Raw genomic sequence first — 26025 nt, forward strand, 5'->3', positions numbered from 1 at the left:
GCTGTTATTTATAAAGGAAACATTTGCCTTACATGAGATGATAGCACACGGTCTTGATGTTTTCGGGAGCAGGAGTTCAAGCGTAGGGAGATGCACGTTTATGATGGAAAGCCCCAGGGAGGCCTGGGCCAGAAATAGCCCAGCAACCATGGAGCTGGGGGAATCTGTTTGAGACTCACCAGGGGTGGTAAACGGCAGGGAGAGGGTTTGCAGTTCAAGAGGCCAGATCTCCCGTATCCTGGTGGCAGTACCCCAGTTCCTCTGGGGCCCATAGTGAGATGGGGCTCTGTACAAGTTGTGTCTGCAGTCTGATGCTTGCATTATTTCTAGAGACTTTGCTTGGAGCCATTTCCTTCCCAACAATTTGTGAGCAGTTCAGTATTCCATAACGAATCCCACTCTGCTCAGTGGCCTTGACACTTGCAACCAAGAACAATCACCAACCCCACTGAATGGTTGTCACAGCCTTCCTGTCCATGTGGTCGAAGTGCAAGAAAATAAGCCCAGGGGAGCCGTTGGCTTCTCATGGAGCTGCAGTGTCTCGTGTACAAAAGGGAGGAAGGCCACACTCATAGGTCCGCCAGCAAAAACGGATAAGAGGCATCTCCCACAAAAGCTTTTCACTGTGTGCCCTTCTGGAATCGAGCAAATGATGGCAAGGTGACAGCTCTGCAGAGCGGGCTGTGGCCCCTCCTGCGTTTACCAAGAGAAGTCCCACACAGAAGATCACTCGCTCTGTAGAATCATCTTCTAAGCAGACAACGGAAGGCATTTTTAAGTTGACAGCTTTTTGTTGTTTAAAAAAAAAATTCAACTGAGCAAATTTGAAGACCTCACTGTATTAAAAAAAGAGAGGATTTTCATTAAAAATTTTCTAATCAAGGGGCGCCTGGGTGGCTCAGTCGTTAAGCGTCTGCCTTTGGCTCAGGTTGTGATCCCAGGGTGCTGGGACCTAGCCCCCCGCATCGGGCTCCCTGCTCTGTGGGAAGCTTGCTTCTCCCTCTCCCGCTCCCCCTGCTTGTGTTCCCTCTCTCACTGTGTCTTTCTCTCTGTCAAATAAATAAATAAAATCTTTAAAAAAATTTTCTAATCAATACCAAAAATACAAACAAAAATTTAAAAAAATAAAAATTTACCAAGTGTTTTAACAGAGAACTTTACTGGAAGTATCTACTCTCCTTCAAAACAGACAATCTCCCTAGGCATAGTCCTGGGTCCAAAGGCACCGCTCCCTTCATGACGCGACATGCCCTCCAACATGAAGTCCCAGAAACACGTAAGGAGAATGAAGGCAAAGAGTCCAGCAAACTTCACATGTGACAATTATGGTGAACATCTGGCATTAATAATAGGGACAGTGTTACAGTGCTTCCCCAATAATAAAACACCCCGTGACTTATTTTCCTGGAGGTTTTCCTCAAATATGAGGTGATAAGTAAGAAAGAAACTTAATAGGTAACTACATATAAGACATGATATGTTTGCTATAAACCACTGTTTCCTATTGTTTTCCCCTTCACCTAGATTTTTGCCTGGGGGTGTGGTCCAGTCTGGAAAGTGTGAGGGAATTCAGGGAGTGGCTTAAACTATTTATGTCATGCTGACAATGTTCCTTTCCTCTCTTTTATTCCTAGTTCATACTCAGCCCTGAGGATACATTAAAAAAAAAAAAAACAAACAACTTAGTTCTCAGATCTTGATTTATATGCTGTGTTTCAAGTTGTAAACCTTAGGTAGTTTTTCCCAGGACCTTATAATAAAATAATAATCTATATATTATGTAATAATATATTATGTATAATATAATAATCTGTATATTATATATAATTGTCATAATCATGGTAAATAGATTAACTCTACAGTTAAAAGGTAAAGTTTATCAGATTAAATCCAGAGTCAAATAATAAACATTTTAGGATGTGTCGGCCAAAGGACGATTGAGGATATATTTCAGGCACTTATGTAACAAGAGAGAAAACAAATTTCCACAAATTTTTATTAATTTCAAAATGCAGTAATAGTAATTGAGTAAGAGTTTTTGTAATATAGGTCTACAAACGAGAAGAATAGCATTCTTTTTTGGTAGGAATAACCTTTCATGTAGATGGGGCTAAATGTATATGATCTCTATTATCAAAACCTATTGCAAACCTGTTAAGCTGATCTGCAATGAGATGATATGCATCTCATCTTTGTAAATGTCTTTTGCACACAGATAAGTACTGCCAAATACTGATAGCAGTTCACAAGCACGCGCGATATTGATTGAGCACATTCATCACTTGGAAGTCATATACAGAATTTAGGAAAGTCTTGTTGAGATGTGTCTTTTAGCTTCTTATTTTTTTAGGATTTTATTTATTTATTAGAGAGAGAGAAGGAGAGAGAGAGAGCACAAGCAGGAGGGAGAAGGAGAAGCAGGCTCCCCGCTGAGCAGGAAGCCCGACGCGGGGCTCGATCCCAGGACCTGGGGTCATGACATGAGCCAAAGGCGGACTCTTTCAGCTTATTATTACATTGAGGATTAACTCATTCCAATTGAAGATAACGTGGAAGCTCCTCAATTACACAGAATTGTGAAAAATGGCGGGTTCTTTCACATTTGCCTCAAGTTCCAACAGATAATATGTTCTGTGCAAATCTATGGGAGAATGAGAGCTCACTTCTGGCTTTAACTTTTGACGAATCGGCAAGTGTGACTAGCAGCTGGAGATGGAAATGCCCACCTCCCTGTCTTCCCCTTAAAGTACTTTCCACACTTCAGAACCTGGTGTCTGAGAGTCAGTGCACCTTTGCATTACAAAAGCAGCCATAGTCAATACTTCAGTGAAAGATTATAACCGTATCTACCTATAAGGCAGTGAATTTGAATTTCATCTACTCTTCCTTGTGTCACATAAAATTTATCTGCTTTTGATTTTTCTCAACCATTTAAATGAAAAAGCAGTTCTTAGCGTACAAGTCCCTCAAAAGCAGGCAGTGGGCCTGATGGAGCCCATGAGCCAAAGTTTGCCGAATTCTAGCCAGGCTGACACAATTCACAGCCTCCACTATGGGTCAGGCAGGAATTATGACATCATCTACCAGTCAGAGATGCAGGACAAGCACAATACTGGTCTGGCTTCATAGCTGATATGCTGTATGTAATTCTCCAGCTAGAACTCAGATGCCCTACTTCTAAATGTAGAGTTTCCTGCCTCTGTGATAGCACCATGAAATGCCTTTTCTTGTTTTGAAGACAGTTTGAAGGCTAATGGACTTCCTTCTGTCCTGTAGTGAATATTCTATCAGAAGAGGAAGATACAGTGCTTTGAGGATGATGTCTATCCAATTTCACAGGGTGACCAAGAGAATTAATGTCCATGTACTAATTAACCATATGGATGCACAGTCCTACTCACAAAACTCTATTCACATGGTTTGGCAAACGAATAGGTAGCTACCTTTCAGCCCTACTAATTCCCTTCAGCTGGGCACATCTGTGCAGTGCACAAACTGTGCTACAGAGTACTCCTGAGTCCCCAGCCTTTGCTTCTTAACAGATATCTCCTGATTTCATCCCTCTTGCTCAAAGCCCTCAAATAATGAACTCTGATCATGACCTCCATTGAAGAATAGCCTCAAACAAAAAGAGGGGGGGGGGAGAAATATGATATCTCCTTGTCACGACAAAGACCATATTCAGTTTTTCTGCATGAATCTATAAAGAAGTGACATGCCAACAAGAACAGAGCAATGAGAACAGTAATGCCCTGATGCCACTGAGAAAAACACAGCTATTATGTGTTTGTTAACAGGAGGGTGCTACCAAGAGTAGTCATAGACGCATCTGTCCTGTGGTGTTTATTCTTCTTGACAAGCAATATTGGTTTTGTTGGATGAAAAAGAGTAAAGGAAACCTCACTTAAGCTGGGAAGCTCTCACACACATACCATTCCATGATTAGAGGCTGCATAACCAACGGGAAGAAGGATTGTAAGAATTATCTTGACAAGGAAGGACATTTTTCACATGGGAATTCACTTCCTGCTTTTAAGAAAAAGAAGGAAGATCTCCCCTTGCCCCAGCAACAACCACTGCTTGCAGCCAATGAGAAACCACCACAACCTCAAACTCTTGTCCTTCTCCAAGGAGAGTTTGTTCAAAACAATCCTCCCCAGTCTCCTCCTAAAGCATAATAAAAGCTCACTTTCCTTTTGCCTCTTCAGACTCACCTGTGGTTTGCCATAGTTTGCTTTGTCCCGAATTGCAATTCTGTTTTTCTCAAATAAGCTCATTTTGCTAGTAAAATAAATGACTATGGGGGTGCCTAGGTGGCTCAGTCTTTAAGTGTCTGCCTTCAGCTGGGATCAAGCCCTGCTTCGGGCTCCCTGCTCGGCGGGAAGCCTGCTTCTCCCTCTCCCACTCCCCCTGCTTGTGTTCCCTCTCTCGCTGTGTCTCTCTCTGTCAAATAAATAAATAAAATCTTAAAAAAAAAGATTTAAGAACAAAGTTGTAGAACTATAATAAGCCACAGATTGAGTGAAAATATATTACCTATTTTATTTATTTATTCATTTATGAAGTATAGTTAACATACAATATTAGTTTCAGGTTTATAACATAGTGATTGAACATGTATACACCTTATGCAATACTCACCACGGTAAGTGTAGTTACCATCTGTCATCACACAAAGTTATTAAATTTCATTGGCTATATGCTCTAGGCTGTACTTTACATCCCCATGACTTATTTATTTTAGAACTGGAAGTATCACCTATTCTTTGATACAGATTTGTTTCCCCTTAAGTGCATCATAGTATGAATAAAAATGTTTCTGTATTATATACATTGGCTTTACAAATATGTTTGAATCCCACGAACTATTTCTTTTAGATTAGATCATATGGAGAATAATCTTTATACGATTTTTATAAGAAGTTAATTTTGATACAAAAATATGAAAAGGAATAAATAGGCCAATGTCACCTATAAACATAAATGCATAAATGTAAATAAAATATTAACATTTTCTTCCCCTGATATTATAAAAATATGATGACAAGATATAGTAAATTTCAAGAATATTAGGAGTTAACCAGAATGTAAAAATACTTCAGCATTAGGAAATTTATATGAAGAAAACCATGGTTTTCTTTTTGTCTGATTTTAAATCACATGGAAATAGTTAATAGAGCATTGGCAATTGTGCAGGGAATTCTTGTGAAGGTTGAGGACAATATAGCCTCTGACTCATGTGTAAAATGCACCTGCAGAACACAGGGCACTGGTCCTCTCAGCCACAAAGCAGCTGAGAGGGAGGACAGATTTCCATGGTGTTCTGAGGTCAGGAGTTTATCTCCAAGTGCGGGTTGTGTGGTATGACAGGACTTCACCTGCAGAGCTGTGGCTGGACACCAGGGAGATGGACAGCCACCCTCTGAGCAACCGCATGGGAGCAACTGTGGGTCCCGAGAGGCTGCCAGTGGGAGAGGGGACATAGGAGGTTCTGTGGATCTTGACCTAAGAAAAAATAGGACAAACTGACCCATCTCCCTCCAAAGAATTCCACAGGTTTACAATGTAAAGCTCAAATAAAAAAATCACAAGGTACTCGGGATTGAAAGTGATTTACAATAAGCCGCTTCCCACCTGGGCAACGTTACAGACGTCTTCTGAGAAGAGCAGCTCTGGGGCACTGTATGTTTAACCAGGGATGACGATCCTTGGAGCTCCAGTGAGCGCAGATGATTTACCAATGTAATCGTAATGTAATGGGTTCATCATAAAACCTTTCAATCACATGGGTAGATGATACAAAGATATGTAACAAATTTTTACACACATTTCTAATTTTCAAGTAAGAAACAGTTAATATACTAGGAATGGAGCCAGAATCTAGGGTCACCAGATACCTTTTCACCCAGACTTCGGGTCACTTACGAAAATAAAAAGGTAATGGTATTAATGATAACACTGGATCTGTATCAGACAAAAAAAAAAGACCTAGTTACCCTCAGATATGATGACACAATGAAACTTAGAGAAGTGAGAAAAAGTTAATATATAAAATACAAAATCTCCAAAGTATGGAATGTACTGGCCACGGAAATAGACTCCAGTAAACAGGGCGCTTTCACCGCACACCGCACAGCATGCAGGAGACTGGGCGGGGGGCTTGCTCCAAGGCCCTAAGCTTTTTCCCCTCTTCTCCCCCAGGGCTCACGGCATCTATTCTAGGTAACGTATGAAGCTGGCCTTACACGCATCTCTAGGGCATGATGTCTCAGGTAACCCACCGTAAAAAGTGTGTATTCATATGAAAGGTTAGGTCTTAAAGAATCATCTTCTTTTCTTTCCTCATTCTTAGAAGGAAGACCCCCTGTTCTAATCACAAAGTCTTAGACTCTGAGAACAAACAAGGACCACAAAATACAGAGATGGTTTTTTTCTGACAAACACCTGACAGAAGCTCCTCTGGGACTGGACGTGAATCCTGGGTTTGTGTGATTCCCCAGGAGACACTGGTTCTGCAGCTGCAGCCAGACCCAACCCCTCGGTGATTTGCGTGTTTCCCCCAGAGCCCATTTCTGCTCTTCAGAATCCTCATGAATAGGCTGCTCAGACATCTGGGGCAAACAAAAGCCTCAGGCAGGGCCTTGGATCGATCATGGGTGTCCTGACCGAGCTCCTCTGCCTTCTGCTGGCCTGCCTCCCAGGCGAGGAGGGGAGTGCAGGGGACATCCCCGAGATGGGGTGGGGGGTCCTCTCCTCCTGACTGTGGGATCGCCCCAGGGCTCTGTGGATCCCTGACCCGGGGTCTCCCCTCCCCTCGGAGACCCAGGTGCTCTCAGGTTAGGGGATCAGGGCCGCCAGAATCTTTGGGAGGAAAGTGGAGTGGGACCTGGTAGACAATGGTGACTTTGTGTTTTGCTTCCTTCCCAGCCGCTAGCGGGAGCGCTGGGCTGACCCAGTCTCCGGCCTTCCTCTCTGTGTCCCTGAGAGAGAGTGTGTCCATCACCTGTAGGGCCAACGAGAGCATCAGTGATTACTTGAGCTGGTATCAGCAGAAACCAGGCCAGGCTCCTAAGCTTCTCATCTATGATGCTGATAACCTAATGTCTGGTGTCCCAGATCGGTTCTCTGTGATTCAGTCTCACAGAATTCATCCTCAAAATCAGCACAGCAGAGGCTGGGGTGCTGCCAGTTATTACTGCCAGCAGGATTATACAGTTCCTCCCACGGTGCCACAGCCCTGAGCATAAACTGTCCCCCGGGCTGTGGTGGGGGAGGGGTGCGGCGGGCGTTCCAGCACCTGCGCTCTGCTCTGTGGTCTGTTCGTCGGGGCAGGGGCTGCTTTGGGGAAGGGCTTGCAGGGCTCAAGGGTCATGACCTGCAAGGGACCTTGTCCTTCGAAAGCTTCCTTTCCTGATGACACAAATCCCAAACTTCAGTAATTCTAAAAATGAAATTTCTCGTGCAGGCCTGCAAAGGAATTCATCCATGGGATGGACTTTGAATCCTATCTCTGATAAACACTCTGTGAAGTAGGCAAAGAAAGGGAACCCACATCCAAGGAAATACTACTACTACTACTAACATGGCTACGACTAATACCAGTATTGCAAACAGGAGTACTACTAACACTAGTACTAATACTGGGGTACTAGTACTATAATATTACTACTAATAATAAAAATAATAAACATCAGCAACTACACTGCCAACTGCCATTGAGTGAAATCTTGAGGACTTCCTATTATTGAATACTGTACGAAGGACTTACTCATCTAGTGCAATTCACCTTACAATAATCCTCTAGAGATGAGAAATCAGAGGTTCTCAGAGCTTACGTTACTCCACGTGCCAGTGGTTGTAAAGGAAGAAGATGGAAAAAGAATCTGTTATTTTGACTCCATAATTTCTACTCATTATTTAACTACATACATTAAAAAAATTAGTACAACTAAAAACAGTGAAGTGCACTTACTGTACAGAAAGTTAATTGCAAGTGTATACTCAGATGAACACAAACATATACATCCTCCCTGTGGGGGGATGGAGACCCACTCCTCAGCCCGAGACTCCACCATTCTCCTTCCCTGTCAATTCCATGCCCATCCCCCCATACATACCACCAGAGACCACCACTCTTCTGTTTTCTATCCATACTGAGCTGATATTCTCTGTTCTTGAACTTCATATAAGTGGAATTGTACGGTAGGTACTTTTTTGATGTCTTGCTTCTTTTGAACAACATGTTCTTTGAACTTCATCTATATTGTTGGTGTGGCCATAATTCACTCTTTTCCTGCTGAATAGTTCACTATTACATAAATACATGACAATTATTTTTATCATTCGTAGGAATAGTATAGAAGTCTTGTGTTCATAATAGGAAAAGTGGGCAAGCCTCAGTGTATTGCAGGCATTCCTTAAGACAGTGTCGCTTTTATTTTTGGATCATCATTCACACATTACACAGCATGTGTCTAATAGGGAAAATATCCATGAAGCTATTCTTACCATGAATCCATACGACATACTTTTGTTTTCTATTTTACTACATTGTACTCTGTTTTAATCTATTATTCTAGCTTTTATCATTAAAACATATGATCATGGCCCTAATTTCTTAGCCCATGAACAGATAAAATCCTTCATTTTATAAAATACTGCCCTAGGGGATATTTCTCAATGTGACATTTTATAGAGGCCCTAGACCAAAAAACCTGAAATTATGCTAGAGCAAGTCCCCCAACGTGCTGGAGGTAATTTTTCCTTACTGTGAGTCATGGGTCAAGTATTAAAGAACTAAAGAAAAGATTTAAAAGACAATATAAGGATTATGTAAGAAAGAAGAACAGCCCTATGCTATTTGAACCTTTTTTGGGTAAGGTTTCCGATACTGGGTGGTGAAAAGAAACACAATGGGGGGGGACGCCTGGGTGGCTCAGTCAGTTAAGCGGGGACCTTCGGCTCGGGTCATGATCCCAGGGTCCCGGGATTGAGCCCCACATCAGGCTCCCTGTGCAGCGGGGAGCCTGCTTCTCCCTCTCCCTCTGCCTGCCACTCTGCCTACTTGTGCTCTCTCTCCATCAAATAAATAAAAACCTTAAAAAGAGAGAGAGAGAGAAAAGAGAAAAAACACAATGAACAGGTTTGGTAGGCTTGATTGAACCCCTGAGCAATTAGTATAGATCATGACAAAATAATTCTATGTTTAGGAATTGTGAGTTAGTTGCTGAAAAACAGCCCTAGAACCTAATGTGGTTGTGGATGAGACATACTTGGATTAGTTTTAAGATTGTCTTCCACGTGTCTCTGTTAGGTTCCTCGGTATACCCATGATGACCATGATTATGGGAGTACTGAATACAGTGATGATAATAATAAAATAAAAAAAGAAAATACATTATGTGTTTGATACAGAGCTAAATGTCTTACTTTGTTTAAACTGCAAACAGAACCATTATTGTCATGGTTTCAAAGACAGAGAAACTGAGACAAAGGGAAGTTAAGTGAATGAGATCAATATCACACATCCACAAGCAATGGAGCTTTGTCCCCAACCCAAATGGGATGACTTCAGGGACTTCTCTGATAACATCAGGACCTTTGGATGGATAATGTCTGACTGTGGATAAAACTCTAATTCCTGAAATGATGAAAATTCATTTGGAATTTGGAGTAGCATTGATAAAACTGCTTCCTTGAAATGTACAAAAAGGCTGGGAAAGTGAGAGTTGAATGGCTTCAGGAAAAAAGGATCAGAACTGGCAAATGTAACCCAAAGAGCTGCTCAGATTGCCCAGGGGAACAGCCTTGATCAATAGCACTACATGTGCACAATTCTGAGGAACACAAAAAACCCAGGTTGGAGTTCATTTAGAGCTAGAGTGTAGACATAGTTTTTCCAAATTGTTAGGAAGAGGGCCTGAGTCTGGCTTGGATGGGTGCCTTGTGCAGAATGAAGTGGTATAGAAGACAGAGGATCACCCAGGGGTGAGTTCCCTACCTGCATGGACGGCACTACCTCTGTCTTCAGGGAAATGGTGTCTGTGCTCTGAGGGTGAGAACCCAGGTCCTGTTCACCTGTGAAGTTGTGGCTGTCCCTCCCCCCACCTCGCTGGGTCTACGTGTGTGTTGTTTTCCACTAATTCTTACGAAGAATGAGATGACTCGAGGACATTAGAGAATACTAAGCATCAAACGAAAGGTATATCTGGAAGATAAAGTTCTGATCAATTCTTCATTTCACCCAGATAACAATTGTGCACTAAGCGAGACATGCTGGGAGTAGAAGAGAGAAGTGGGACCCTGGCTTCTGTTTTCTTCTCAACGGGCTTGTGCCAAACACCATCTGGAGGAGTTTAAGTGATAGGTAAGGCAGAAGGATACAGGAGAGAAATTCTTCCTTCAAGTTGAGCCCACGGCACCTTCTGCCATGACCACCTGGAGATGGGTTGCTCAAGGCCAGAGAAGAGGAGGCAAATGGTCTCAGCAGCTGGAAGCCCAGATGCCCCTCTGCAGCCCACCCTGCTTGTCCAGAACCCGTATCAATGCCTGGGTCAGTGTTCTGGGGGAAGATCTGCCTCAGTAAGGACACAGAGTGAACCATGGAAGCCCCAGATATTTCCAACACATATAATCATCAAATAGCTTCCAATAAGCCTAGAAAAATAACTAGTACAAGTAAGGGAAAAAAGAGCCACAATAAGCAATTACTTCTGCAAAGATGGTTAATAATTATATACACAGGGAGTAAATTTCATCAGTAATGAAGGAACTGCCAATTAAAATCTCACTGTGTTGTTGCTACATCGCAACCAGATGGGCTAATGTCGAACAAACTGCCAACAGTAAGTTGCGGTGAGCCTGAAGAGCTATTGGACATTTCACATGCTGCTGGCGAAAATGCGTATTGGCACATTCATGTCAGAAAGTTGTTTGTCGTTATCTACAAATGATGAATATACGCACACCCTGGGACTCAGTACTTTTCTACTCTAAATATATCCAGCAGAATTGAGAGTATATGTGCTCGAAGAATGTCATCATAGCTCTGCTTATGACAACCCCAAACTGGAAACAACCAGTTACTGATCTAGAATGGAATGGATGCCTAAATTATGGTATTTGCAAATATCTTTCTCCCCTCTGTGCTTTATCTGAGTGGTTTTGAAACCTGTGATAATTTTGGTGCAGCCCAAATTATCAATCTTTCATATGGGGTGCTCCTCATGTCTTATCTGAAAAGCCATTTCATACCTCAAATTGTTGAATATATTACTACTTATTATTTTTCTAAGCTTTATCACTGTACTTTAGCTCTATAATCCAGCTGGATTGGGTTCTTGGATATGATATAAAGTAGGGGACCAGATTTAATTTTTCTTTCAGTATGAATGCCCACTTTAACCATTATACTATATTAGAAAGAACATTCCTTTGTTAATTATCTTATGAGCCACGCATCACAAATTAAGTGTCCCAGTAGATATTATCTGTTTGTGGACTATGTTTTATTCCTCTGGTCTCTCTGCATATCTTTGTGGCAATACTACAGTGTCCTAATTACTGTGTCTTTAAGTCTTTTTTTAAAAAGATTTTATTTATTTATTTGAGAGAGGGCGAGCATGAGCTAGGGGGAGAGGGCAGAGGGAGAGGGAGAAGCAGGCTCCCCACTGAGCAGGAAGCCAGAGGCGGGGCTCCATCCCAGGACTCTGGGATCATGACCTGAGCCAAAGGCAGACGCCTAACTGACTGAGACACCCAGGAGCCCTGTGTATATTTAAATAAGCCTTAATAGTCAATAGACTATTCTCCCAACATTGTCCCTTTATAAAATTGTCTTGGTTTTTTTTAGTTCTCGGAATTCCCTATACATTTTACAATGTGCTTTACAAAAAAAGTAACTGGGTTTTTTTTTTTTTAAAGATTCTTTTATTTATTTATTTGAGAGAGAGAGAATGAGAGATAGAGAGCACGAGAGGGAAGAGGGTCAGAGGGAGAAGCAGACTCCCCGTCAAGCAGGGAGCCCGATGTGGGACTCGATCCCGGGACTCCGGGATCATGACCTGAGCCGAAGGCAGTCACTTAACCAACTGAGCCACCCAGGCGCCCAGTAACTGGGTTTTGATTGGGAGTATGTTAAACCTAGAGATCAATTTGTTGAGATAGACATACTGAGCCTTCGGATGCATGAACGTGTAATATTTCCCCATTTATTTAGGTCTCCTTTACTTTCTCTTAGCAAAGTTTTATTATCTTTGGGTCTGTATGGTGCATGGCCCTGGCATGTAACAATGCATGTCCTCTCATGTGTACATTCAGCTTACAATTTATTTCTAATTACCAACATAATAAATCATCACTGGAAAATGTTTGCTCTATGTCTGTCTCCATTACTAAAATTCAATTTTCCATTTGGACAGGAACCTTTCAGCCTTGATAATTGCTGTGTCCTTGGGCCTTAGTAAAGTGGCTCCTTGTGAATATTAAGTGTTCAATCAGTATTTATTTGTATATGTCATGAGTAATCAAACACCTAGAATCATTCAAGAAGTTCATTATGCTTTACTATCTTTCCCCTGAAATCGTAGTTTCAGGTCTTTAGATATAAAAAGATGACTAATCTCAGTGAGAGGTGTTTCCCCAGAGGCAAGAACAAGAAGACCCCTCAGGAGAACTGCGTCCCACCTAGGAACCCGTGCCCCATGCTCCTGGAGGAAGCAGCTGTGCCCTAAAGAGCCGAAGGGTTTTGTTTACGAAGGTAACCCTGGGGTGTCCTGGCCACTCGTGACAGTCATAAGTAGCAACATCAGCTGTGCCCACATTGCTGGTGATGAGAGTAAAATCGGTCCTGGAGTCCCTGCCCCTGGGCCATGTGGGACCCGTGAGGATGGAAGTGTCACATCCCAGGACTTGAGGACTCTCTCCTGGTTTCTACTGATACCAGGCAAACTTACTATGTCACCGGGATTTGTTTTACAGGTGATGATGTGTCTCTCCCCTGGGAGTCAGGGAGGCTGGAGACTGTGTCACAGTATTGTCCATTTTACAACTTACAATTGCAGGAGATATGCGAAAGTCAACACAAATACAGAATTTAATTGATCCGTATGAGCGTGTGTATGTAATTGGATTTTCAAAGGAAGTACTTTTGGATGAAGGATCAGTTTCTTGGAGAAAGATTCTCTCGGGCACATAGCTGACCTGATGAGACCCTCTGTGACTCCCAATCCCAGCTTTCATGGGAAGGACACTCAGAGTATCATTTCCCTTCCACCTTCCCCTTCTCAGGCAGGACACAGAGCAGCAGAAAACACAACAGCAGAGACAGAGATCCCAACTTGCTCTGACATCTGACTTGCTCCAGCTCACCGGTCTGCTCTGGCCGGGATGCATTAATAGCCGCTCAGCAAGAAGAGAACCTGAACGATGACCAAGCAAAGCAGATTCACTTAGAGCAGAAACTGCTGCTCAGGACGCAGACATGCTCTTTCTCCCTTCTTCCACGTCAGCCATAGTATTGGATATGGTTGAAAATATGTGTAGTCGTTTCCTGCACTGTGACAACGTAGGCCAAGCTGACCTGGCCACGGACAGGATGGCCCCTCCCTGCACCATGCTAGCTGCTGCGAATGAAGCCTGGGCCCTCCTGGAGGCAAGGCTGGGAAAATCCTAGAGACGTGAGAACACTGTAAACCAGAAATGTATCTAAAGAGGTGTCAGAATATAAGATTTGAATCTCCTGCCATTGATCCTTATAAAGAAATTAGAGTGTAAAGCATGAGTGAAGGAGTATGAACATTATTATTTGAATATACACAAAGCCTACTCCTTCCTTGGCACAGCCTCCATAAAATCTCAATAGAGCAGGGTTCAGGGAGCTCCCAGGTTGGTGAACACATCCATACTGGGAGGATGACACACCCCAATCCATGGGGACAGAAGCTGTTGCACTGAGGACCTTCCCAGTCCTCACGTTATGTATCTCTCTGTCTAGCTGATCATCTGTATCCTTATCATATCCTTTAATAAACTGGTGAACATAAGTAGGTAATTCTTGGACTGGTGTGAACTGCTCTAGCAAACTAATCAAACCTGAGGAGGGGTTCATGGGAACCCTTTACCTGTATCTGGTCAGAGGCAAAGATCCCTTCTTCACTCCCATTAGACGATGAGACCCCTGATGGGCTAGTCCTTCTCAAGCTGGGGCCTCCACACCGCCCTGTAGAGCCACGGGCACTGCTATGGAGGATGAAGTATGGACACAGAAGCCCCTGAGAGCAGACCCAGACCCAGGAGGCTGTGCCCCTGGGGAAACTCCATCATGAAAGTGCTTGGTGTCGTCCCCACAGCTCGTCAGGGAGAGCCACCTGGCTTTTATGCACGGGAGCTTCTCCACTCCCGGGTGGTTGCTGGTGCCCAGTCTCTGCGAGAGTGGTGACACCTTCTCCACGATGTGCATCTGCCTCCTCCCTAAACATACACATGGGACGCATATAGGCCCAAATTTGAGGTCTTCCCTGAAACAAAGCTAAAAGTCATTTTCTTTCCCGTAACCAAGTTCAAAACTTGCTCTAATATAAAAACAAAATCCTAGTGTGATGGCAAAAATAACGTTATAGACTCTCCATACTTTCAATAAACAGCAAAAATAAAAGTGACACTGAGGAAATCTGGGGAGAAAGTAGGAACCAATATGCAAAGACCTGCTTCTCTGGCAGGTGCATCAAGCATGCACAAAGGTACAGCAGGAGAGGAAGAGATGATATCCTGGTTAAGGATCTGACCCATGTGTCTCCATTCAGGTCCACTCTGGAGACCTACCGCAGGGCTGCACCCCCTGGGGGGGCTGCCTTAGACTTTTGTTCTATCGCATCCAGCTCCACTCCCTCTCTGCCCAATCCTGCTTTCTTTCCAGAGATGGTGATCTCAAGAACCTTCCCCAACCAGCGTCCCACATGCTACATTCGATGTGAGTCTGCTTTCCAGGAAACAATGTTTATGCCCAGTGACGTCAGAGAGTATCACAGGCCAGATGGTCATAATAACCTGCACAGGCAGAAGGCGTACATTTTCCAAAATGTACAAGGACATGTTAATGTCAGAAGGTGGCACAGTAGATCATTGACTGCACATATTATTAGAAATTAAATCTTTGTGCAGGCTCTTAGAGTATTTTGTCTCTATCACTGGAAAACTCTAGGTCAGGGGAGCTGAAGCCTAAAACCATGGCTTCTGACTCCGTTCCTCGACCTAAGTCAGTTCCTACTCTCAAGCTCATTGACTGAGAGAAGACCAGGTCTCAGAGGAAGGACCCTAAAGTTTTGCCATAGATGTATTGAGAAAATCTTTCTTCCTTATTTTCCCTAAGGAACTCAGGGCTCTGGGCTTGAGCTCAGAATGTTCCCTCTCTGCCCTGATGTGAAAGCTCTCTGCTAGGAGGACACACAGTGGAAGGCAGTGCTCTGGTGGAGGAGGCAAAGGAACATTTCTCTGGGCTTAGTGTTTAGTGTTTGAGAAATTACATGGGACAAAACTGATGATTCATATCTAAATATTTAGGTGGCTTGGATGGTGCCAGAATTTTCTTTTGGAGTCTTGCATTGACAGGATATGTTAATGCTGTGCAAATTTACACTCAACTCATACCTTTCTTACTTAAAGAACAGGCAGTTTCAATAACCGTATCACGTAAAGATCAACAAGATTAGTGTCCTCTTTTAGTATTCTTTCCTCTCCGTCTCTCAGGTGAATCAAACTTTCCACAGAGAAAAAGCAAACAAACAATCCGTCTATCTCACAATCAAGCTGTGGAAGCATATTTTTGAACTGACAAGAAAAGTGGTAGGATTTCATGACAACTCCTCAGGACAGAAGTTCTAGCCCTCATAGGAGAGACTTTCCGGTCAGGGATGCAAATTCCTACACAAAGTAGGATTTGTCTTTATAAAAATCGAGAGAGTACAAGGTGGCTTATCGTCAAAGGGAACTTCCGTCTCACTTTTCCCAATTAGACTGGGGTGATTCGGGGCCTTGCCAAAGGATTAGCCCTGATACAGGAATAACCTTCACAGTCAACATAAGACATTGCTCCCATTTCTCCACAGGACTCAGATGAAATTCAGGCATCTCTCAAAGTTTATTTACTTATTTATTTATTCCAAGGAAAAAGAAAGGAAAGAAATGACAATATTGGGAAGGAATTCAGAGCATGCAGATGGAGATCAGGGTTTTGAAGTATCTAGATCACTGAAGCTCAGGAATGACCTGCTTCACATGGTTCAGAAGTAACTTATACTGTCAACTAGTTTATTTATTGGTAAGTTTATCCCCTAGTGGTGAGAATTTGCATTCACTTAGAAAAGGTGACCTATTTCAATCACAGGTCCTAAGAATCTACTCAACACACATGAAGTTGGAGATGCTCCCTTTGCTGGATGGCTTGATCTCATTTCTCAGGCAAGAACAAGCTCACCTTTTATTGAAAAAACATCCATTTGGGCTCACTCGGACCACAGACTTCTGTGTGTCTCTCATCTTGGCCAAAGCAGTGTGAGTTTGAGCTTTTGGCTTGATAAAATGTATAGATCAAAGTCTACAGAATATATAACAGCATCGCACTCCCCATACCACACACTCTGACCCCAGGTTAATGGACTCACACAGTTGCACCAATAAGACAGTCTTCCCAAGATACACAAATCACACACTGGCTTCCAGTTTTCCGGACCCAAATGAACAGCCTTTGGCACAGAGACAAAGTGCAATAAAACCCACCTGTGTAAGTCCTTGCTCATTCAGTTGATGGTGGTCAAGATTAGAGACTCTGGAGTCCTTTTCCCCACCTGGACCTCATGGAAGTGCTCCTTACACCCCTTACAAATGCTTATTATTTCTGCGTGGTGTGCAGTGACCAGTGTTGATGGGGTCAGTTTCATTGTCCAGGGTACAACATAATTTGTAAACATACAGGAGACATGGATTCCTGTTTAGAATTAGGAATACTCATCCTTCAGTCTACAGGTAGTACAGGAAAACTTCAAACCCTTTTTCTGATCACGAAAGAATTTTTATACAATTTTGCTTTTTCTGGATATTTTAGAGGAAAAATTATGAGACAAGCAACCAAACAGAAAAGGAGACTTTAAAGTTTTCATGCTAAGCTTCATAGGAATAGTAACATTCTTTGAAATTCAAGCAATCTAAAGAATATTTAATAAAAATAACATTTTCAAAACTGATACCTGGTAAAAGAAACATGTCAGATGAATAATATTGAGTCGTAGTTCCACAGTTTGAGTTTTCACATAGGATAATGCATAATGTGAATCTTTTTTTTTTTTAGTATAGTTGACACACACTGGTAATGTGATTTGTAATTTAAAATTTTAAGGAATAAATCTTTAAACTCACTTTAAGATGTATAATACTGTCTTGTATTCATCCTTTTGTTTTTGTCCTTATGTTTTTCATTTTCAGTGACTTAACTCTCTGAATTCATGCACTAGCAGGATTCACTAGGAGGGCTGGCATTTTCAAGAGTAAGATTGTGGGGCGCCTGGGTGGCTCAGTTGGTTAAGCGACTGCCTTCGGCTCAGGTCATGATCCTGGAGTCCCGGGATCGAGTCCCACATCGGACTCCCTGCTCAGCGGGGAGTCTGCTTCTCCCTCTGACCCTGCTCTCTCTCTCTCTCTCTCTCTCAAATAAATAAATAAAATCTTAAAAAAAAAAAAAGAGTAAGATTGTGGACTGCATTGGCTAGTACTATGAGAAAAGATCAAAGAAAAAAACCCACAAAAAGTGTAAATAAAATGCAGCTAGTAACATATGGAACATGGGCTATTATGCTCCTACTTCTATCACAATTTGTCATTAGCACCCGAGTCCTTCCACAGAGTTCAGGGTTTACTTTCAATACCTTTTTTACACCATAACTCTTCCAACATTGGTACAAAATTTTATTATTGGAGGACTTCCTAGAAGACATTCAGACTGAGCTTTCTTGAGTAATCATGCTTGGAACCGTGTGTATTAGTTTGTTTTTTTTTTTCCCCCAATTCATATGACTTTGGGTTTAAATTACCTGAGATCTAACAGAACTACAAACTCTATTCATTCAGTTTCTCCAGGATTTTATTTGCAGGACAGTGACTTTAGCTGTGGGAGGTAATTTAGAGTTGACACAATTCTCACAAACAACTGAATATGACATACGTCAGGCTGGCACGTGTAGAATCATTAGGTTATGTCCCTACTTTAATGAAGGATGGTTGGTAAACTGATGCCTCAAGCAGCTCTGACCCCGCACCCTGTTCCACGGTGACTGTGGTTCACTGAAGACCCAAGAAAATGTCAGTCATAGATACAGGTGACTGTTAGACATTAAAAAGTTATCCCAGTTTTTGCTATTCTCACACACAGAATCTCTTTTGGAACTGCAGACTCATAGCTGTGGATGCCGAACCTAAAAGCCAAGTGAAAGACACAACTTCTCACACAGAGCTAACAAAGAACCAGAACCCCTGACAGAAACTGGTTACACATGATGAGCCTCTTTACGGAAGCGGTTTCCTGAGCATCAGTAACAAAAAGATAATGTAAAAGGAAACATTACAAAATGAAACATTGTTCATTCTGTCCCATCCTCTTAGGAAGTGCTGCCCTTAAGAAATCTCTTTGATTGGGGCGCCTGGGTGGCTCAGATGGTTAAGTGTCTGCCTTCGGCTCAGGTCATGATCCCGGGGTCCTGTCATCGAGTCCCACATCGGGCTCCTTGCTCGGCGGGGAGTCTGCTTCTCCCTCTCCCTCTGCCTCTCCCCCTGCTTGTTCTCTGTCTTTCTTGAAAATGAATAAATAAAATCTTAAAAAAAAAAAAAGAAATCTCTTTGATTGCTATGGGATGTGTCTGTGTGTATGTGTCTGGCTGTGTGTGGACATACCTCATATATACCATATGGTATGTGTGTCTATCTGTCTTTCTATCTCTCTATATCGGGGGGGGAGGGGAGGGGAAGAGAGAGAGAAGTATGACAGGAGACACATCACATTGTAACAAATGGTTACCACAAATTTCATACTCACTGCCTGAAGCATAAAAATCTGTCTTCTCTTCTATTCTCTTCAACAGGACTATTAGTTCTCTACCTATAAGTGAGAGATTCTCCTCTAGCTGTCAAGTTCTTCTCACTTTCATCTTCTCAAAGAGTATATTCATGACGTCCCAGGGCGAGTTTAATTTATTATTAAATCATTATTAAATTGTCTAAACCATGACCCTGGAAACTCAGATCTCAGAGACTCCAGACTTTCTACACTTTGTGCTGTGATTTGCAGAAGTGCTGCCAATCAGCTGGAGTGGGAGTGGGACCTGTTTCCTCCTGGACATTAGCTGAGAGGAATCCAAGCAGGATGGCCATTCACCTGCCAGAAATGGACTCCGGACACTCATGTCTATGTCTTCAGGGTCTCTGGAGCTTTCCCAGAAAGGCAGGGTTGTGAGCACTGTGTCCTGCCACAGATCCTGATTTTCTCAGATTCTTCTTCACACTCAAGCAGTAAGGAATTTGTCTCTGTGAGTTTTCTTCCAAGCCCAGAAGACACTTTAAGCTACTTGGCTCATAGGAGAGGGACCTGCACCCTGCCTTTGGCTCTTTCCACTCTGCTACACCCACCAGGGGATTTGCATAGTGTCCCCTGGGGAGGACCTCCCCTTGTAAGTCTGAGATAAAGGTCAGCTCTGTGCTTGTCTTTACTAATTAGGTCTCATCAGTTCAACTTCTCAAAATGAGGTTCCCTTCTCAGCTCCTGGGGCTGCTGATGCTCTGGATGGCAGGTAAGAGCAGAGTGGGGATGGTAAGGGAGAACTGGGTTGGAATGGTGGCTCTGGGGGCGCTTTGCTCTCCAGGTGTATTTTGTCCATGTGTTAGGTTGCCCTCCAATAAGGGCAATTTAATTTTTAGGCCTGTGAAAATTACGAATAAACTAAAAGGAACAAAGAACAGTGCTTTAGTGAGATGCTGAAAAAGAATGAGGCCACTTTGTGCCCTGCAATTCTTGGCTTATCTGTGGAAATTGGATCTATTTAGAGTATGAATCAAATCACAAAATATGGTTTTGCCTAAAATATACAAAACTTAAAATCACAAAAATGACTTATAATGTTTCTAAATATCCTGTACTTATCTCTCATTATTTTAGGATCCAGTGGGGAGGTTGTGATGACACAGACCCCACTCTCCCCGCCCGTCACCCCTGGAGAGCCGGTCTCCATCTCCTGCAGGGCCAGTCAGAGCCTCCTACACAGTAATGGAAACACATATTTGAGTTGGTTCCGGCAGAAGCCAGGCCAGTCTCCACAGAGCCTGATCTATAAGGTTTCCAACCCTTTCACTGGGGTCCCAGACAGGTTCAGTGGCAGCGGGTCAGGGACGGATTTCACCCTGAGAATCAGCAGGGTGGAGGCTAACGACACGGGAGTGTATTACTGCGGGCAAAGTACACATGATCCTAGCACAGTGGTTCAGCCCCGAACACAAACCTCTCTGTTTGGCTGTCACCACTCTGCACATGTGTTGCTTGAGTGGGGAGCAGGCCCAGCAGAGTCTCTGAGTGGGCGTGAGTGGCAGATGCTGGAGAATCAGGGCACTAACGTGCAGCTGAGTGCTCTGGACCATGTTATGGCCCCTCAGCTGCAACAGCCCCTAGCGGGGCAGAACCAGCTCCGGAATGGCCGTGATCAACCTGCTGTGTGAGCAATAAGCGGGAAGGGAGAGCTGACCTGAACCTCATCCCGACCCTCCCGGCCTCCAGTGCGCTGGTCAGTTACATTTAGTCAGCCTGAGAGTCAGAAACGTGAGGCATATTGATGACAGCACAATCACATACATTTTGGAGCTAACAGATTTTGCTACTTTTTCAATAGGATAATATTTGATATCATTCAGAATTTATTATTGCTTATTTTCCCACTCCTTGAACTTCTTCTTTCCCAGTTACCCTAACCGCTCTTGCACTATGTTCCCTAGATAGCATTCTACACATGATATCCCCACAGGAAATATGGCTGAGAACGATTAGTAAAATTTTGTTCTTCAAGCACCAAGTAGACTTTTTCAAATTCATAACAGATATAAGCTCCTAATCCTATAAAGAAGATGTGGCCTACATATACAATGGAATTTTACTGAGCCAGAAAAGAATGAAATCTTGCCATTTGCGACAACATGGATGGACCGTCAGGGTATCATGCGAGGAGAAATAAGTCAGACAGAGAAAGGCAAACCCATATGATTTCATTTATATGTGCACTCGAGAACATGACGCAAAACAAACAAAAGCAGAAAAGACCCATGAATACATACAGAGTCCAAACTGGTGGTTGCCTGAGGGGAAGGGGACAGTGGGGAAGGCAAAATGGGTTAAGGGGATTAGGAGGTACAGGCTTCTAGGTATGGGATAACTGAGTCACAGGGTTGGAAGGTGCAGCACAGGGAACAGAGTCAACGGTGAGTAGTGTTGTATGGGGAGAGACGGGAGCTACACTTGTGATGAGCATAGACTAGCACTACACATATGTCAAAAAAGAATTATGAGAATTCTTCAGGGAATTTAGAATCTCAGTTTTGAAAACTGCTACAGCAATGTAAACTAAGTATCCACAGTCTTAGAAGTAAATATTAAATTCAGATATTGTCACATTCGAGGGAAAAGAGCACCGTTTTATATGAAGCTTCAAACAAAACAATCTGTAGTAAGACAAGATTATTTTCTTTGTAATGGAAGAGACAGTGATAGAGCGAGTGCATTACACAGGTGTTTTGAGGTAGGCAAATTATGGAGCTACTTTCAGTTTCATGTATTATATCCACATATTGCAAGAAATGTCAGAAGAAACATTAAAATATCATTGTATACATTTATATCTGACATTAAATTCAGATTTACACAAAACCGATTTGTGTGAAGAGTTAAGTCATTTTTCAAAAAATGGTTCATCAGGTCTAGAAATATTAAAATTCCTATTTCAAAATAATTTATCAGAAAGGCATCATAATGCTGTCACAGACTATAAAATATTCCTAACAGCTCAAGTTTGGGGGGTTTTTTTTTTGCATCAGAAAAAAAAAGCCTTCTCAAAGTTAAAAATTTTTGAAAAATATTTGAGGTCTTGTATTGGCCAAAAGAGACTGATGTCATTTTCAATTATGTATGGAAATTGAATTTGCTAAAAGTACAAATGTTGATGCCATAATAAATGAAATTGCAGAAAAGCAATCCAGAAAAATCTTATAATCAGTAAAATATCAAATTCATAGTCTTAATCATCTATTATACATACATATTTATTGTACTATATAAAATTATAACACACAAATATTATTCTTGCAAGTCTATCTGTTTGTAAGTTTACTACAAGTTTATTGGAACATTTGCAAATTTATTGCCAGTATTATCTTGCCAGTTCTAACACACAAATGTCATTTTTGCAAATACTTGTCTTTATTTGCTCTAGCCCTGTGGGTCTGAGAACTCAAGCGCTGCTGGCCACCAGAGCCAGGTTGTCAAGGGGTACTGGTCTAGATGGCAGCCATAAAACCCGGACGCCAGACGGGTGCACCAGCTCTTTCCAGGGAGACACCAGGGACCTGGAGCTGGGCAGAGAGAAAATGCAGAGTGCAAACACAGGCTTCCCTGGATTTCCAGGGAGGAATGTAGTCAGCCCCTGGATGTGTTCCGAATTAGCAGCCTAACCCTCAGGCAGCAGCTTTTAAGAAATGAAAATAGGCCTCTTTGAGGGTAAGACTGGGAGGTGGGCCGTTCCGTCTGCTCCCTGTTTCTTTGTCTACTATTGTTTTGGGGGTCTCCGTGCACACCCCCCTGGCTTCCAGATGGAGGTGTTTGGGGGACGGTTCCTCAGGTGGAAGTCTTACAAGTTGGGGCACTGGAAGTTGGGTCCAAACCCTTCACTCTTCAGGGAGAAGCAGGTATTTATAAGTTCCCTTCCAATCATATATTGTGCGTTGGGGGTGGAGTTTATGGCAAGAATGTGTCCCAGCTTTGTGCATCTGTTTCAGTGTGGGTATTTCCTCTTTAACCCAATGTGTAGGAGTCCCTCAGCTAGTTTCTGGATTTTTTACAGTGGGAGTTGTCCCACGTGTAGCTGTAGATTCCATGTGCCCATGGGAGGAGGTGAATTCAGAAGCCTCCTATACCACCATCTTGGACCAGAACTACTTTTTCTTTGGATTCTTACAGAAGAAGTTTGGATCATAGACTTTAAATGTTTCCTCTTTTTTTTGTTTGAGGGTAGTTGACAAACAATGCTATATACTATTTCAGGTGTACAACATAGTGACTCAACAAGTTTATACATTATTCTATGCTCACATCTGTCACCAGACAATGCTTTACAATATCACTGACTCGATTCCTTATGCTGTAAAAATATTAAATAAATAAATATTTCTTCTTTCTGAATATAGGCATTTAATGCTATTTATTTCCTTCTAAGTATTGTTTAACCTCCCACAAATTTTGACACGCTTATCATTTAGCTGTATTTGCTATTATCCGATTATGTAATATTCACTTATAATTATTACAATATATTATTCTATCCATACATTATATAGAAAGGTATTCCATCATATGTGAGGATTTTGTGAATAATTTATTGTTACTGCTTCTAACTTAATTATTTTGTTGTCAAAGAATATTTTTCTGTAAAATTTCCCCATGTTTAGGGTTACTTAGACTTGTTTTATGGCACAGGGAATGGTTCGTCTTGGCAAATGTTCAAGGTGCTCTCCACAAGGATACACATTTTTCCACTTGTGCTTTACTGTCCTTTGGCAATTAATTCAAGTTGGTTGGTAATGTCGCTTATGTCTTCTATTCCCTAATGGTTTCCATCTTGTTCTATCAAGAGCCAATAGAGCTGTTCTATCAAGTGTGTAAGATATTTAAATTTAACTACATTTATGGAAATTGGCAAACACTACAAACCAGAACTTGTATTTTTCTGGAGAGCTGGTTGTCAGACATTGACTAGCACAATAATGGTACGATGTAGGCTGTAACTGTTTTGTCAGAGTTCCCTTTTTTTCTATTTCTACCACCACTTTATTTCTACCAAAAAGTTTTTTATGTTGATGAAGCCCCAATAGTTCATTTTTGCCTTTGATTCCCTTGCCTTTGGAGACGTGTCTAGGAAGAAGTTGCTGCGGCTGAGGTCGAAGAGGTTGCTACATGTGTTCTCCTTTAGGATGTTGATGGGCTCCTCTCTCACCTTTAGGTCTTTCAACCATTTGGAGTCTATTTTTGTGTGTGGTGTAAGGAAATGGTCCAGTTTCATTCTTCTGCATGTGGCTGTCCAGTATTCCCAACACCGTTCGTTGAAAAGACTGTCTTTTTTCCATTAGATATTCTCTCTTGCTTTGTTGAAGATGAGTTGACCATAGAGTTGAGGGTCGATTTCTGGCCTCTCCATTCGGATCCATTGATCTATGTGTCTTGTTTTTGTGCCAGTACCATACTGTCTCGATGATGACAGCTTTGTAATAGAGCTGGAAGTCCGGAATTGTGATGCCGCCAGCTTTGCTTCTCATTTTCAACATTCCTTTGGTTATTCGGGGTCTTTTCTGGTTCCATACAAATTTTAGGATTATTTGTTCCAGAGGAAGATGCACATCAGCTGGGTGTTGGTGAGGAGGTCCTGGCTTGTAAGTCTCTGTGGTCCTTCCACCTGTATAAGTTAGGCGGGCATAGGAGAGGGAAGGTTCTCGGTGCTTTTGTGAGGTGTGTGTATCTCTGGACCAGGGCATCACTTACATGTTCCTGTCCAGACAGCTTAATGCAATCCCATTAGCAAAGAAAGGGGCAGTGCGGGAGGTGAATTTCCTCTGTGGTGAATTCCCTCTTGTGATAAGAATCTGCTGTACATAATTTCCATCAGAAAATCCCAACCCCCACAGGTCTGCCTCCTCTTTCCCCGGCTGCTGCTGAACTGAGACCCTGTCCGTTCATTAAGGTCTCAGCAAATACCTCTGAACCCCCAAAGCATAGGGAAACTAGAAGCCCAGTGTGTGATCTGGAGCCTAGATATACTCAAGGATGTTCCACGAATAATAGGCACTGGTTCCACCTAAAGAGAACCTGCCCATAAGGCTGATCCAAAATACCTCTCGTCTGAAACTGAAGGACATGCAGCTGTTGGCTCATTAGCACAATACATTTAGCTCTCTATCCCATGCTGGTTTCAAAAGGATCCTAAATTTTGAGGAGCTAGAATATATTTTCCATTAATTTCCACTCTAATTTTTGTATTTCCTTCATTCTACCTGCTTGGATTTTGTTTGCTCTTTATTTTCTAGGTTCTTAGGGTAGAAGCTTAGGTCATTGGTTAGAGATGGTTCTTTCTTTTCTAATTCAGGCATTTTTCAAATAACATTTCTAATATTATTTGTTTATCATTTTATTACAAATTTAACACTAGGCTGAGGGAAACATTGGCTATTTCTTCACTTGGGAAGCAATAGGAGAAATATGAGAAGTTAGAATGGAAACAGGGCCTTGAGGGGTCGGTCTGATGCTGTTCATGATCCATTACCTGGGAGGAGTTTTCATATTTGATGTCCTAGGCACAGGAACATTTTGGGAGAAAGAGAATGGAAACAAGCAAACAAAAAACCCTATGTAGTACGACAGTTGTAGAAGACTTTAGGGTGGCCCCATGACACCTACAGCCCACGGTTCATGCCCTACCATCCAGTGCGGGCAGAGCCTGTGACTTACTTGTAGCCCACACAATCTTGCGGAGGTGAAGGGATTTTGCGGATGTCATTATGATCCCAAGTCAGTTGACTCTGAGTTAACTAAAATGGATTAGTTAAATTAATTAATTAATTGATAAAAATTAGTTAATAAAAATTATGCTGGGTGGGCCTCCCTAAATCAGGACAAAGCCCTTAAGGGAGGAACTAAGCCCTCTCTGTTGTTGATAGATTTCCCCTTGCTGGTTTGATTAGTAA

At 42.3% G+C, this 26025-nt stretch overlaps 1 protein-coding gene across 4 annotated transcripts in view; it reads left to right on the top strand.

The window, feature by feature from the left end:
- The window catches only part of LOC112821049 (immunoglobulin kappa light chain-like), a 163433-nt gene that overhangs the window by 92706 nt on the left and 44702 nt on the right, over positions 1 to 26025 (top strand). For 2 of the 4 annotated variants that reach the window (XM_073897427.1, XM_073897428.1), the window contains exons 1-2: positions 19761 to 19829; positions 20195 to 20491. The exons of the other annotated variants lie outside the window; for them this stretch is intronic. In XM_073897427.1, the coding sequence (XP_073753528.1) occupies positions 19781 to 19829; positions 20195 to 20491 (346 nt within the window). In that variant the 5' untranslated portion in view covers positions 19761 to 19780. Of the gene's footprint in view, positions 1 to 19760; positions 19830 to 20194; positions 20492 to 26025 lie in introns of those variants that run through there. 4 annotated transcript variants of the gene reach the window in all.

This window comes from Callorhinus ursinus, unplaced genomic scaffold, assembly GCF_003265705.2.
Source record: "Callorhinus ursinus isolate GAN/ISIS: 27379988/994484 unplaced genomic scaffold, GSC_fseal_2.0 scaffold10, whole genome shotgun sequence".
NCBI classification, from domain to species: domain Eukaryota; kingdom Metazoa; phylum Chordata; class Mammalia; order Carnivora; family Otariidae; genus Callorhinus; species Callorhinus ursinus.